Genomic DNA, 14,625 nt, shown 5'->3' on the forward strand with positions numbered 1-14,625 from the left:
GTCGGCAAGCACCACCCAAGCCTTCCTTGACCAAGTTAATTTGGTCGTCAGAGCCGAAAACAGAATCATCGTGATTACAAACCTAAAAAACGATCTGCTATCTCTAAGGAAAGTGAAAATAATAATAATAACAACCACCAACTGGAGCAGGGAAAGCGAGAGGGTGGACACGGATCCACGACAAATACTACTCTGAGAAAATCTGCGTGACTCATTTGTTTCCTCTGCAAAAGCAAGAATCTGGGTGTCGGTCTTAAAGCCCTGAATCCCTACACCTTTTTCAAATGGGCATTTGCAACTTTAATAGCCATACAAAACTCTGCTGATAGAAGTACGTAAATGCTCCTGTAAAAATGTATCGGAAATGACAGCGTGTGCACGTTCGCGTTTTTAAAAGTCAGGCAGTAGCAAACAGAGCAAAAAAAATCATACTGATGGAGCTGTTACCCGAGCTGACATGTCCCGCCTGTGGTTATTCGTGCTAGTCTCTGACGTGGCGTCCACTAAAACCACTTCCTCTTAACTCAACTGTTTGGTGATAACCTCCCCTGTGACGGTGGTTGGTTCTTCTTTTGACCCCCTTCCCTCTACAACCTCTAACCTGTTATCTTTGAACTTGTCAACTTTGGTTCCTGCTCACCAGAATTTTATCAGCCATCTGCTGGATCTGTTGGGACTTTGTCTGGATGTCATCCTTCAGTCTGTTTTCTCTACGCTCCATGGTCTCTAGCCTCTTTACCTTGTTCTCCAGAGAGTGGCGGCGTTCCTGTAGATCGTGAATCAATCAGAGAGTTTTAATGGGGTAACCGCTACGGGCACGACGCCTGCGCCGAGGGAGGGGGCCCTCGGGAAGCGTACGCTCGAGGCGGGAAGAGAAGTCTCAGGCACCCGAAGCCACGGTGAGGAAAACACAGTTCTGTGATCCGAGGAGTACTCGCTTGTGCAGGTTACAAGAGTGCATTCATTCATTCAAATATTTACCAAGCACCTACTATCTGCAAAGTGCCACACTAGGCATCGTGGAAAACACCGAGAGGAAGCTGACAGAATGCCTGCCCTTGGAAGAGGTAAGATAAACACAAATAAACACGATATGGGTTAAGAGGGCCAGGGCCGTGAAACAAACAGGTACAGAGGGCTGCGGGAGGGTGCAGGCAGGAGGGAGGGCTCTGAACTGAGCAGGTGAGGGGATGTGTACGCCGTGGAGCGGGCCAGGATGAGGGAGGCTGGAGGGGAGAGGGCCGGAGGGGAGGGGGGAAGGCCTTTCAAAAAAGGCGCAGCAGCAGCAGTGCAGAGGTGGCCGAGAGCCGGCCTAGGCCCCAGGTGTAGCGTAGAGGGGCTACTGCATAAGGTGTAATAGCGGAGGAGCAGGAGAAAACGGGAAAGGGGAGCATGTGTGGGTCAAATGGCTGAGAGTCTCATGCACCTAAGATGTAGGGAAGCCCTGAAAGGTTTGGGATGGGGCAAGGGGTGCTGATGAGCCTGGAGTTTGAGGTCCACGAGTCTGACCCTGTTTGAGCTAGATGGGAGGAAGGTGAGCCTGGAAGCAGAAAGCCGAGAGATTACTACATTCACCCAGCTAAGAGGAAGAGGGCCTACACTGTGGGGAGGCCTGCAGAAATGGCCAGCAGAGGGTGGACGGCGGAGACAGTGTGGGTGTATTTACAGGGCTGAGGGACTCTCGGAATGGCAGGGCCCAGGGAGAAGCAGCAGATGATGTCAAGGTGTCAAGCCTCAGGTGACCAGATGGATGAATGGGGGCCCTGACCGGTGCGAGGAAGACTGAGAAGGCAACCCAGCTTGTCAGGGAAGATACTGAGTTCATTCTAGATCGGAGGCACTGTTCAGACACCCAGTCAAGATGTCAGGGGAGCAGTGGGAAATACTTCCTGGATCGTGGGTGAGGCTGGCCCCAAAGAGACGTAGGCAAGTAGGTTCAACGCCAGCACCGTGACAGGGAGAAGCAGGCCAGGACAGGGGGGTGGTTAAATCGACTATGACACATCCGTTCCATGGACCCATCACCCAGGCGTCAGGGGAGGCAGAGGGCAGCAAAGGGGAAACGTCCCTTTTTATTCTATATTCTTCAGTTCTATGTTTTTCACAATGAGAAGACACTCGTGTGTTTCCTGTATAATTATATAATTGGTTTCAACAACAACAACAACAAAGAATTGGACAGAGAGAAGAGGCCCAAAAATATAGATCTGGGAGTTATCAACACACACAGGTCACAGCTGAAGCCTCGAAAATTAATATATTATTAACACCGTGGGGGAGAAGGTGAGGAAAAGCAAGGGTGCAGAGGGAAGAAAAAGGAAACCTCAGGGATGGCATCACACTTCATCTAGATAAACGTGAATCCTCCCACACGGGCGAACGGGTCAGAGGAAAACAAATAGGAAGGAAAAGTTTTATCAAAACATCTTTCTACTCAGAGCTGCTGTGACAAATCCTTCTCCCCTTTGGGGAAAATGGTCCCGAGCCTCTCGGGTTTCAAAGGGATTGGCGGAAGGGAAAGCGGTTTGGACGAACAGGAGCAGAGAGAGGGTGGTCCTGAGGTTTCTTCCCCTGCACAGCCGGAGGCCAGGCACCTTGGGACCCGGGAGCTGGAGGTTCCCTGCTCACCTCGGCTTCCACCAGCTTCTTCCTGATGCCTTCGGAAGAGTCCTCGCGGCTGTGCAGCTTCTCCAGCTCGCGCTCGGCCCGCTCCTTCGCCTGGCGGATGTTCTGCAGCAGCTCGGTGGCCTCTGTGCTGGCTTTCACGGCCTGAAAGGAGAAGGAACGGGGGAGAGATGGCCCAGTTTATCCACGGAAAAAGATGGGGACCATCTCCTAAACAGGAAAAAAAAATCGGGTCACACTGAATGGATATTTTTATCCATTTTTCAAAACATATAAACGTTTCATTTTATTCTGTGTTTCGTCTGTCCTAAGGTGCACTTATATATATTTTTTAACATCACTGAATTTGGAATGCATCTACAATTAAAATTGAGACGGTGTTTTTTTCTTTCTTGGGGTACAGAAGATAATGGGGTATCGGACAATCATTAGCATCTTAGATTCAATATAACATAATAAATGCAAACAAAAAGGTCTCGGGTTCATCTGCCCAGGGATTAATGTATTTATCCCGGACTGTTAATTGTCTCCCTATTTAATCATCTCATCTGCTGATTTTCCTAAGGGGAATTTGTACTACTTTTATAAGAAAACAAGATAAAAACTATAAATTATTTTTCTCAAATAAATACCTATCAAAGGGCATAACCACCACACTGTTCGTGCTGACTCGCAAATTCATGTTTAAAGAAAAAACAGCGAACCCTTTTGAAGTTAATTTTTATTTGGGTCTTAACTACACTGCAGCTCTTCCAGCATCACAGTAAAGATCTGAGTGTAAGAAACCAACAACCTCACACTCATTTGCTTGAGATTATAGTTTTAAAAAGTGAAAACGGCAAAGGAACTCCAACTTCGAGACCAGCACTGTCCAACGTGGGAGCTGCTCCCCACGTGTGCCCGGTGAGCACTTGAAACATGGTTGCTGTGACTGGGAAATTAATTTTAAATTTTACTTAAGTTTAATTCATTTAAAAACTGAAGCAGTGTACATGTTTTAATATCACTACATGCTGCAATGTTTTGTATATAATGGATTAAGAAAACTATATCATTCAGAGGATTTTACCTTTTTTCCCTTTTTTAATGTGGCTACTAGAAAACTTAAAATTACTTCTGAGGCTGACATGTGTGGGTTGCTTCCCACTTCTACTGGAGAGCAGAGTTCTAGGAGATATGAATCCTCACACAAATTTCTAGCTGAAAGAGGGCAGTAGAGGCTTTCAGTAGTGAGCTCAAGAATAAGTAGGAAGGGGACAGATGAACGGATGCAGAAAATGTGGAATATCCAGGCCAAGGAATACTATGCAGCCTCTGAAAAGGAGATCCTGTCACATGCTGCAACACGGATGAACCTCGAAGACATTGCGCTGAGCAAAATGAGCCAGTCACAAAAGGGCAAACACTGTATGATTCTACCCACAGGAAGTACCTAAAGCAGTCAAAATCACACAAGCAACGTAGATTAGCAGATGCAAACTATGATATATAGGATGGATAAACAAGGCCCTACTGTATAGCACAGGGAACTATATTCAATATCCTGTGATAAAACGTAATGGAAAAGAATATGGAAAAGAATGTATATATATGTATAACTGAGTCACTTTGCTGTACAGCAGAAAGTAACATGACACTGTAAGTCAACTACACTTCAATAAAATAAATAGAATGAAAAGGAAGGAAGGGAAGGGGAGGGAGAGAGAGAGAGGAAGGAGGGAGGGAGGGAAGGAAGGAAGGAGGGAGGGAGGGAAGGAAGGAAGGAAGGAAGGAAGGAAGGAAGGAAGGAAGGAGGGAAGGAAGGAAGGAAGGAAGGAGGGAAGGACGGAAGGAAGGAAGGAGAAAGGTGGTTACCAAGGGTGGGGGTAGGGAGATTAGCATTTAGCAGGTAGAGGAGAGTTTAAGTTTTGTGAGATGACAAAGTTCTCAAGATCTATCTCACAATGTGAATATATCTGACACTAAGGAACTGGACACTCAAAACAATTAAGACAGTAAATGTAATGTTATATGTTTTTAATAACACAATTTAATGTTATATGTTTTTAATAACACAAAAAGAAGGAACTCTTTTAAACACATTCACAAACGTTCTTGACATGAAAGGCCACATTCAACCTGGTCCTTTCTTTAGTGTTTCCCGTGTTCACCTAAAGGAAGGGCCATTTGCACACACTGTGCCCAATGCCGTAAACCAAACCCACACCCAATCCCCAACCGCCTGAGGACTACTGGTCCCTCCAGGCTCCCAATGCACAGGAAGACTGCCGACAGTCTCTGATTGAAAGCTGTCTGGGTCGTGAACAACATAGGCTTCTCCAGTGCAAGATGGGGACCTGGTCCCCTGAAGGGAGACGAAACAGCCTCTTGGGTTCTGCTGTAGTACGATTAGAGCTTTGACTTGAGAATCTCACAGAGCTTGGTTTTTTTGTTTGTTTGTTTTTTAAACAAACACTGCTTGACATGTCTCAAAAGGAGAAAGTATATTCAGAACTCTTGTATTTTCAGGTAATAGCTCACTCCCCCTTCATTTTCCTCAGTGCTGCGTGACTAATTCTCTTTCTTTGATCTCTTGTGCTCCAGGACAAAGCAAGAAGTATTTGGAAATGGGGGGTAAGTTCCCCAAAACATCACCTCAGGCTTACCTTTTCCAGCTTCTCTTGGAGCTCCTGAATTTTGAGCTGCTGCTCAGCATTGATCTGTGATTAAAATCCCAGGAAATAAAGCAAAAAAGGCAAATTGGCATTAAGGTCTTGCTACATTTACCGCAGTCCTATTTTCTTGAGGTTTCTGTTGGGGTCTTTTTGTTTTGTTTTCCAATACCTACTGATGGAGAGGAAGAACAGTAGCCTATCAGAGAAACCTTTGAATGTCTCAGTGCAAACCTCCATGTGGACTATTTCTCTAGAACCAGCAACACACATACAGATGGCAAAAAAAGAGAATCAAAGTCGCCGGTACCCTAAAACAGTAAGAATTTTCCCATGTGTCTTACTGAGTGTCTGGGTTTGTGTGTTACTGTGAGCGGGCCTGACAACAAAAAATGAGGTGTCTTCTATCCCTTTTAGAAACATAGCTGAAGCTAAACATGGTCATCCAGAGACTGACCACCAAAATAAACCCAGAAGACAGTTCTCTATTCAGCGCGAGTGTATTCTTAACCAGTGACAGGCCACGGAGAGCAACATTTAAGAGGCTGTCTACCCAAAATCACAATACCAATAATGGAAAATACCTTCTCCAGTTTGGCATATTCTCCCACTTCAGGCTTCCCTTGATCTTTAGCCTGTAATTTAAAAGATACAACATATTGGAAAATCTCAAGAACCTAAAAGTCTTATAAGACAACACTACAGGCTTTCTTGGTCTCTGTGGCCAAAATAATGAGGATGATGATAAAAAAAATTAAGTATCTTCTCTAACCAAGACCAGGAGGCTTTGCAGGGCACCCCATTATTTCCCAAACGTACACTCATGAAGCTAGGATTCCCTTTATTATTGCTAAGATCATCCATGATTCTACCCCCAAAACACCCTCCCCGGCAGCGAGCTGGCTACCTTCATCAATTTATGCTGACATTCTGTTGCTTTCCGCTTGAACTCTTCGGCGGCCAGCCGAGACTCTCTGAGCTCCGATTCATAGAGATCACTCCGTCTTCTGGCCGAAACCAGGTCCTCTTCCAACTGATTCATCATTAACCTCATTTCTTCCACTTGAGCCTGGTACTCCTAAAGAGTAGGCAATGGAAGGAAGGTGAATTTTGGAACTCCTGAAAGGAAAGATGGGAGGTGAAGATGGAAAAACACAGAGCACAGAGGGAAGACACAGTGAAGAGAGATCGGAGAGAATGGACCTAGAGAAAAGGTGAGTAGAAAGATGGGGATAAGGGCAAGGTGTGTGGAGGACGAGGAGGGAGAAAAGAATATTAAATCTTTAAACTGTTTTCATCTAGATCATGAATCACTAGTAACACCATTTGGAACAAATGTGCCTATACACAATAAGATCCTTTGAGCAAATAATATCGTACAAGAAGTGCAGAACCTTAAGACCTTTGTAACACAGGAGAGCTGAAAGGGATGTACTTTAAACAACCAGGATAATCTGCTTATGCGTAGCTTTCCTCCAAGGGTAATCATTTATACAGATTTGTCCTTTAGAAGTTATGTGCACCTAACACAATTAGATATGGTACTAGTTTTAAAATTAACCTTTCAGATGGCACAAGGGGGTAATTGGAAATCTCAGTGGAGAGAATCTTGGAAGGTGAAACTCATCATGTCAGTTTCTCACCATTAATTTTTCTGGGCCCCAAACTGCATGATGAACTTAAATGTTGCTCTTGAGAGGCAAGTCACCCTGAAATTCGGAAGAGTCAGGAAACACTGGCTCTGATCAAAGTAACTTGTGAGAAAGACTCTGAAGAAAGAATTATCTTGTTCCCTCGAGCAAAAGCCGTTAAAGTAATCCCAACAGCCCAACCTTTTCCAAACTGAATTTCTAAAATCAAAACAGGACATCTGCATCGAGGTTTTCCAAAACTGATTTACCAGAAGAAATGGGCAATGGTTTTGAAAACTTTGGGGCAAAGTATGAAAATATTCTCTGTTAGCAAAAGCAAAGCTTATACATATAAGGATTATAAATGAGCAGTTTATCCAATCCAAGGTGGCGGATATAAAATGAAAAGAATAAAAAATTAAGACTGTCTCTGACCGTCGCAATGTACAGTGATCATCTCTAAGATCCGTTCCCCCAAGAAATAACTGAAGAGGGATCAACTGAGCAAGGTTATGCTTTTAACCAATAAAATGCCTTTTTTCTTTCTTTCTTTTTTTAGTAACATAATATAAAGTAAACCTTTCATCCTTTGTAACAGGCAATCCCCCCAGTGCACACTAAAGGGGAGGTGATGTCCTTATGAAAATGGATAGTTTTCACATAAGCACATCTCTCTGTATTATTGGTACAGCGGAAAGCAGAAAAAATGAGCACAGAATGGAGCATCGTCTCATTTCACTCCTTCCCACCCAAAAGCATACAGTCGTCCCTCGGTATCCACAGGGGAGTGGTTCCAGAACCAAATCCGATCCACAGTTGGTTGAAATCGCAGATATGGAACCCGTGGATACGGAGGGCCGACTGTATTGTTATTGAAGGTCAATCCTACAAGTCATGGGGCGCCAGGTTTTCTGGACGATGCCCACTAAGTGGGTGGTGCTGGGTTATATAAGCAAAGGTCTTTATAACCTACTGAACAATTATCTCAACTCACAGAATGGAACATGAGCCAATGATGTGAAATAGTACACCCTCTACTTGGGGTTTTTCTAGACCCCTCGGCCAGGGCTGGGTCATGATTTATTATGACTTTCATAGCTCTGGGTATTGTGCCTTCCTGGATCCCTTCCTCCATTTAAAAAAACAAACAAACATATATATATATATATATAAATTTCTATTTTACAATAGCATTCATATAAAGACAAAAACATTACCTATGAAAACCGTTTCTTCTACCTAAAACTCATTTTTTTTTCTTCTGATTTTAAAGTTTTAAAAAATCCAAAGTACCCACAGGCACAAATACCAAGCTGTGGAGGAAGCAAAGAGGTAGGAGGCACTCTTGGCCATCTTTTATCCTTGAGCTCCCTTGTCTGACTTAAACTTATGTCCGCAAGAAGGGAACGTAATTTCTGTGTTTTGTCAAGAGTGAGGACAGAGCGCTGTCCCCCCCAACATCTCTCTTTCCTGAGCTGTCAGCGCCCAGGGGGAGGAAGGCAAGAATCAGGCAACATCTCTGTCAGCAATCTGAGCTCTGGGGGCACCCAGCCTGCTACAAGCATCAAACAAAATTCCACCTCATTTATTGAGCCACTGTTACTCTGCTGGATACTTCAAGGAAATCCTATACATCCAACAGCTGACCAAATCCCTGCTTCAGAAAAACGCTGAGAGAAGATAATCAGGTCAGTTCCCAAGGACAGCTGAGAGGCAGCTGTATGTATCTCAGCATGGGCTGAACTGTGGGTCAGAGTTGAACAGGATCGGAACGGGGAACCGTGGACAACTTTTGGGTCCTGCTTCGAGTCATTCTTTGGAATGGAGCTTCAGAATTTTGTGGGAAAGAAGACATGGTCTTATTCAATCAGAAATCCTGAAACCCAAACGCCTTCTGTGTTACCTGAACTTCTGTCTCCCTTCCCGGGGTTGGGGGTGGAGGGGGGCGGGGGCGGGGTGGGACGGAATCAGCAATTGCTACTGATGGAGCATGAACCTAACCATCATGCGAGACGCTTAGGTGTTTTTATTTATTTATTTAATTTTTGGCCACTCCACGTGGGATCTTAGTTCCCCGACCAGGAATCGAACCCGTGCCCCCTGCCGTGGGAACGCAGAGTCCTAACCACTGAACCGCCAGGGATTTCCCTAGGTGTTTTTATTTTAAACCAAATTAAAGTGCTCCATTGGGGGTAGCTAAGCAGAAGCAACATATTTAAATTAAATAAACAGCGGTACAGAAATTGGCTTTGAGAGGAAGAGCGCGGAATAAATGGCAAACCTGGGAGGAATTGACAGGCTGCAAACCAAATACTAGGAGTTTGCTGAAAGTATTAAATGCTTTTTCCTGGATTGCAAACATCCTGCTCTCACCAAACTTACCGAGAGTCATTTTAATAAATCCTTCTTCCGATGAGAAATAAAATCTGAAACGAAGAAGTTTTCTCCCCCCCAAAATGGACCGCTTACCAGTCATTAAATCTAAAATTCCACATGGATGCCAACTGTGGTATGAATCACAAAGGACATTTCTTTGAACTCAACCACCAGCATATACCTTTTCAAAATGTCCTGATAATTGTTTCTATGGAATTTCACAGACACCAGCTGCTCCCTCTGGTGGCCAAGCACAGCTTTCATTTCCCCAGGATGTCACCAAAAGCAAATTTCCAACCACACTGAACTAACGGGAGAAAAAGAATCCTACCTCTTGAAACTTTTAGGATGAAAAACTGTGTTGATAAAAGGGGCAGCGAGTCAACTGTCAAAGCAGATTTTTTCAAACTGTAGGTGTGACCTTCAAAATCTCTAAGTTAGTGTTGTTGTTCAGACAACTGACAACCAATTTACACCCTTTCCTATGCACGTTTATTCAGAACACTTTTATCAAGCAAGAGGATATTAACCAATGATTTAAAAAGTATTAAGGTGATAATGAGACGATGCCAACAAAACATCCAAAACAGGAATTCTTTCTGTAAAGAACAGCTAATGAATCAAATTATTTGCCAGAGTTTCTTGCATTAGCACCACCCAGATGGCCAAGTGCGCGTTACCCGGAGACAAAAATGTTCATTTCCATCACTGTTTCCGCTAGGTTTTCTGAAGTGAATGAGAGTTGCCTGGCAGCTGATAATTCAGCTCTCCGATTGCTCACTGCATTCTCTTCATTAAAGTTTCTATTTACGGTTTCTTCAAAGGACAAAAAAAAATCCATGCTAAAAAGGAAACAGTGAAGTGAAATAAAAATGAACCATCTAGAAAGAAAATCCTTTTAGAAATAGAGGGGGTAAAAAAAGAGAGTAGGCTTTTTAAAGGTCTGGATTCTCTTTTCTGAACACACAGGGGAGGGCTTTCTGTAGTCAGATTTGCCGTGTCAATTCTGACTCGGCTTTAACTGCTCAAACTCTTCTCCTAGGATAAGTCTTTAGATAAGTAAGACTATGAAGTACCCTGGCTTGTCTCAAAAACTTAAAGTGCATCTGAAAAGCTATGAAAACATTAATTTTTTTTTTTTTTTAATGGTCTAAAGCAGAGGTTGGCAAACTCTTTCGGTAAAAAGCTAGATAGGAAGCAATTTCAGTTTTGCAGGCCATGTGGTCTCTGTCACAACTACTCACCTCTACCATTGTAGCATGATTAGCAGCCATGGGCAGTACCTGAATGAATGGGTGCGCTGTGTTCCAATAAAACTTTATTTATAAACACTGAAATTTGAATTCCATATGAAATATTCTTCTTCTTTTGAATTTTTCCCCCGTTTAAAAATGCAAAAACCATTCTCAGCTTGTGGTCATGAAAAACAGGTGGTTGGCCAGATTCTCGCCCACAGGCTGCAGTTTGCCCACCCCTGCTCTAAACCTACACCTTCGATTGAAAAGAGTAGCCATCATGGGGCCCAGACCTCAGAAGGAGCTAGACAGAACAAGGACTCTGCCATTTATATTAATCATGGGGAATCTAAAAGTTCCAAATGACCTACATAACTCTCTCTCCTCACCGCCCCCACTTCCCTCTCTCTGTCCCTCAAACACGCCTCTCCTGAAATGAGAGGTCCGGGTTGGTGCCCTACTCCCGGGCAGGGAGCCATACCTGCTCTTTGATTTCCTGGAGCTTCCGGCTCTGCTCTCTGATATCGTGGAGAAGCTGCAGTGCTTTGTCGTCCTCCTGGGACACCTCCATCCGTGCTTGCTCCAAACTTCGCTTTAAGCTCTGCGGAAAGCAAAATTTTAATAGGGTTGTCCTGTGGATCCTGCTCTGTTTGAAAAGATTCATTAAGGGAGCTGCAGGCTGCTTCGCAGACACCGAGATGGTTTCAGGTGACGGACCAAAGTCGACAACTTCCGGTGAGTCGCTGATTCCAGGTTTCATCCTGTAAAACCCCTTGGTTCAAGAAACATCATCTCAAACCTTGTGACCTTATGGATCCAGCCTGAAACTGCATCCACCTGTTTCCTACCTGCCCTAGCAGATACTTACTTGTATGTTCAGGACCAAAAACTAATAAGATCCCTTAGCCATGAAACCATCATTGGGGTGGCTACAAAGTCTTTTCTGGAATAGCAGTTATTCGAGGACTGTCAAGTATATATCCCTCTTTCAAAGTAGCAATGACTTCATGCTCTGCCCAGGTGCCATTTAAGACTCCAAGCAAACTATTTCCACCTCCTGGCTTACGTTTCCTGGACACCTTTCATCCAAAAGGTTCCCTCAATGCTTCAGTGACACTGAAATATAGATCTGAAATACAAAGCTGAATAACTTCACCCACCACTGAAAGGAGGCCAAATCTGGAATGGAAACATAGCAGTTATTCTTAATCAGCCACGTTCTATAGATTTCCTCTCCCTTGTGAAAAAAACACTTGAAAAATGTGTGATTCAACTTGTTAAGACTGTACATTAAAAAACACCTGAATGAAAATTTTTAACGAGACAATGGAGAAGACAGTCCACTCTTGTGAAGGAAAGAAAAAAAAAAAGTCACATGGTAAAAAATGACAGAGGGTCTGGATTTTAAAGGCTGAGTTTTCTTGTTGCTACGCTGGTTCTAGGCAATGGAATATTGATTTGGGACAGATTCAAAATACATTTTCTTGCACTTATTTGGGAGCTTGGTTCCTGAGGCTGATTGTGCTGGACACGAGGTGGAGCAGAGAGGTTGGGATGGGAGACGCTGAGACCCTCTGCAACGCCGTCTATGCCCGTCTCCAGGCTCCTACCTGGACTTTCTGAGCCTGATCTCATGCCTCTGGGCCCTCACGCCCGGCTCCCGCTACTCTGCACATCACAGGTCTTGCTCGTGCGTCCTCCCTCTCTCTCCTCTCTGCCCCTGGCTGTGATGTGCCTCATGATGCTGTCATGAAACAGGATGAGACACACACGACGGGAAGCGCCCGCTCCGAGGGAAGGGGGCTTTGGGGGGAAGGCTCACACTGCACTCTGTGATGTAGGTAGCAAGGTCCTGCTCCAGGAGGGATCTCTGAGTCTCAGAGGCCTTCAGCTCCACCTCCTTCTGACTAAGCACAGCCTCCACCTCTGACACTCTCCGATGTAACCGGGTCATTTCCTGCTCCATCTGAAATAAACACAGCGACACGTTAAAAAGGCCCGGGGGGGGGGCTTCGTCAGGAGCAATTGCATCTCAAGCCGCCTCCGAGACCACCTGGTGGTCCCGGCTGGCGCTAACTCGCCAAAAGGTTGGGATGGAAATACCGTGGTTTCTTCGCCTGGGAGCGCACAGGTCTTCGTAAGGACAGTCACCAATGCTAAGTCACTCCTCTCATGCAAGGCTGGGTTCACACTCGGTCACTTCTCTAACCCAGTGAGCGAGGAAGCCACAATCACCATTTTTTTCACCTGTTTGCTTTTTTTTTGGGTTTGGTTTGGTTTTTTTTGCAGACGTCAGTTTAATTTTATCCCAAATCCATCTTGATCCCCCCCATCTCCTTGCAAAGATCTAGAGGACAAATCCAGGACAGGGCAAGGAGATACGGATTCGTCTGCACTCTTAGGAGTCCCAGGCAAGAAGTGACTCTTATGAGCTTCCAGAGAGCTGCCCCTGGGCAGAAACAGTGAGCGTTAAGAGACGTTGAGCAAAATCAACACAGTGGCCGCAGTTACATAAGCAGGAGTTTTTAAAGACTAGGAAGAGAGACTTCGCATCACTCAAAGCAGATGGGAGGCGCCTCGGCCACAGGTGAGGACCCACGCCACCCGTCAGAAGACGCAGACACCTAGCTGGGCCATGCTGAGGAACTGGCCGCTCTACATCCAGGGCCTCCTCTGGTTAAGATTTAAAGGGTTTACGGCAGCGTCAAGGCCCGAATTCATCTCCCTCTGAGCTGCCGGAGGCGCGACTTCAGCGCGGGAAGGATCAGGTGGCTGGGTGCCAGCGGCGGCCCCGGGCGGATCCCTTGGCATATATTGACGGGAGGCTCCTGCAGCAAGGAGGGAGGCCGGCTGCGGAAATAAGTACCTTGTGACACTTGTCCTGGGAGTCTTGCAGCTCTTTGCTTTTGATGAGAAGTTTCTTTTCCATGGAGCTAGTCTTGGCAGGGGAGTCCAGACTTGACACAACAGACCTGGATGGAAGAAAACCAATGTCAAGGCGGCGGGTGGGTGGGCCTGAAAAGCTGCATTCAGAAACTGCGGCAGAGTTTGGGATTAGCAGATGCAAACTGTTACGTACAGAATGGATAAACAACAAGGTCCTGCTGTATAGAGCAGGGGAATGTATTCAATACCCTGTGATAAACCGTAATGGAAAAGAATATGAAAAGGAATGTATATATATGGGTAACTGAGTCACTTTGCCATACAGCAGAAATTAACACAACATTGTAAATCAACTATACTTCAATAAAATAAATTGAAAAAAAAAAAAAAAGAAAGAAAAACTGTGGCAGAGACCACAAGACCTGCCAGCATCCTTGACCATCAACAGAGCTGGCTCAAGCAGCTCTAATAACATCAAGGCCATGAGGCAGAGAGGTGGACAGGACCAGGAACTCTGGAAGCAGGAGAGCCTGAGTGTACATTTAGTCACCGTTGACCTGAGGCAATGATTCAGCCTCCCTGAGCCTCTGTTTCCATTTCTAGGAGGTAGAACGATAATAAAAGGACCTACCACAACAGGAGAGCGTGGGCATTAAGCACACGGCATTTGTGCTGATACGGCTTTATTCACTTACTCACTCAACGGATGTGTACTGTGCACCTACCCTGCTCCAGGCACTGGAAAAGCAGTGGTCAAGACAGACACGGTCCCTGCCCTCCTGCAGCTGACATTCTCAGAGGGCACGCAGAATGCATCAGGCAGACACACAAACTAAAAGGTTACAGATGATGCCAAAGGAGGAAATGGGGTGATGTGCTATGGCAGAGGAAATGGATGAGGGGCCTGCTTCTCTGTGCGGTGACATCTGAGCTGACACCTGAAGGATGAGAAGGTGCTGACCCTCCAAAGCTCTGGAAGGAAACAAGCTCCAGAGAGGGGGTGGATAACGCCAAGGTCTTGACGCAGGACTGAGCTAACACATCAAGTGCCCAATGGTATCAGTTAACTATATTGACCAAATTGTTGTTTATTCCATCCCCAAGCTAGTCAGTTTGGTTCTGTTTCATTTTACAGAAACAGCTAACACTAATTATGTTGGCTGAATAATGTCCCTCCACCAAGATGTCCACATCCTAATCTGTGGAACCTGTGGATCTGTC

The 14,625-nt window shown here is 45.2% G+C and overlaps 1 protein-coding gene across 1 annotated transcript in view; it reads right to left on the bottom strand.

Annotated features, from left to right (window-relative positions):
- CIT (citron rho-interacting serine/threonine kinase) overlaps positions 1 to 14,625 on the bottom strand; it is a 164,514-nt gene that overhangs the window by 64,542 nt on the left and 85,347 nt on the right. Inside the window, 8 exon segments of the mRNA XM_082417032.1 lie at positions 641 to 766; positions 2,629 to 2,769; positions 5,271 to 5,324; positions 5,861 to 5,911; positions 6,184 to 6,354; positions 11,000 to 11,119; positions 12,341 to 12,484; positions 13,385 to 13,490. Coding sequence (XP_082273158.1) covers positions 641 to 766; positions 2,629 to 2,769; positions 5,271 to 5,324; positions 5,861 to 5,911; positions 6,184 to 6,354; positions 11,000 to 11,119; positions 12,341 to 12,484; positions 13,385 to 13,490 — 913 coding nt within the window.

Source organism: Balaenoptera physalus, assembly GCF_965194825.1.
Source record: "Balaenoptera physalus genome assembly, chromosome: 12".
Classification (NCBI taxonomy): Eukaryota; Metazoa; Chordata; class Mammalia; order Artiodactyla; family Balaenopteridae; genus Balaenoptera; species Balaenoptera physalus.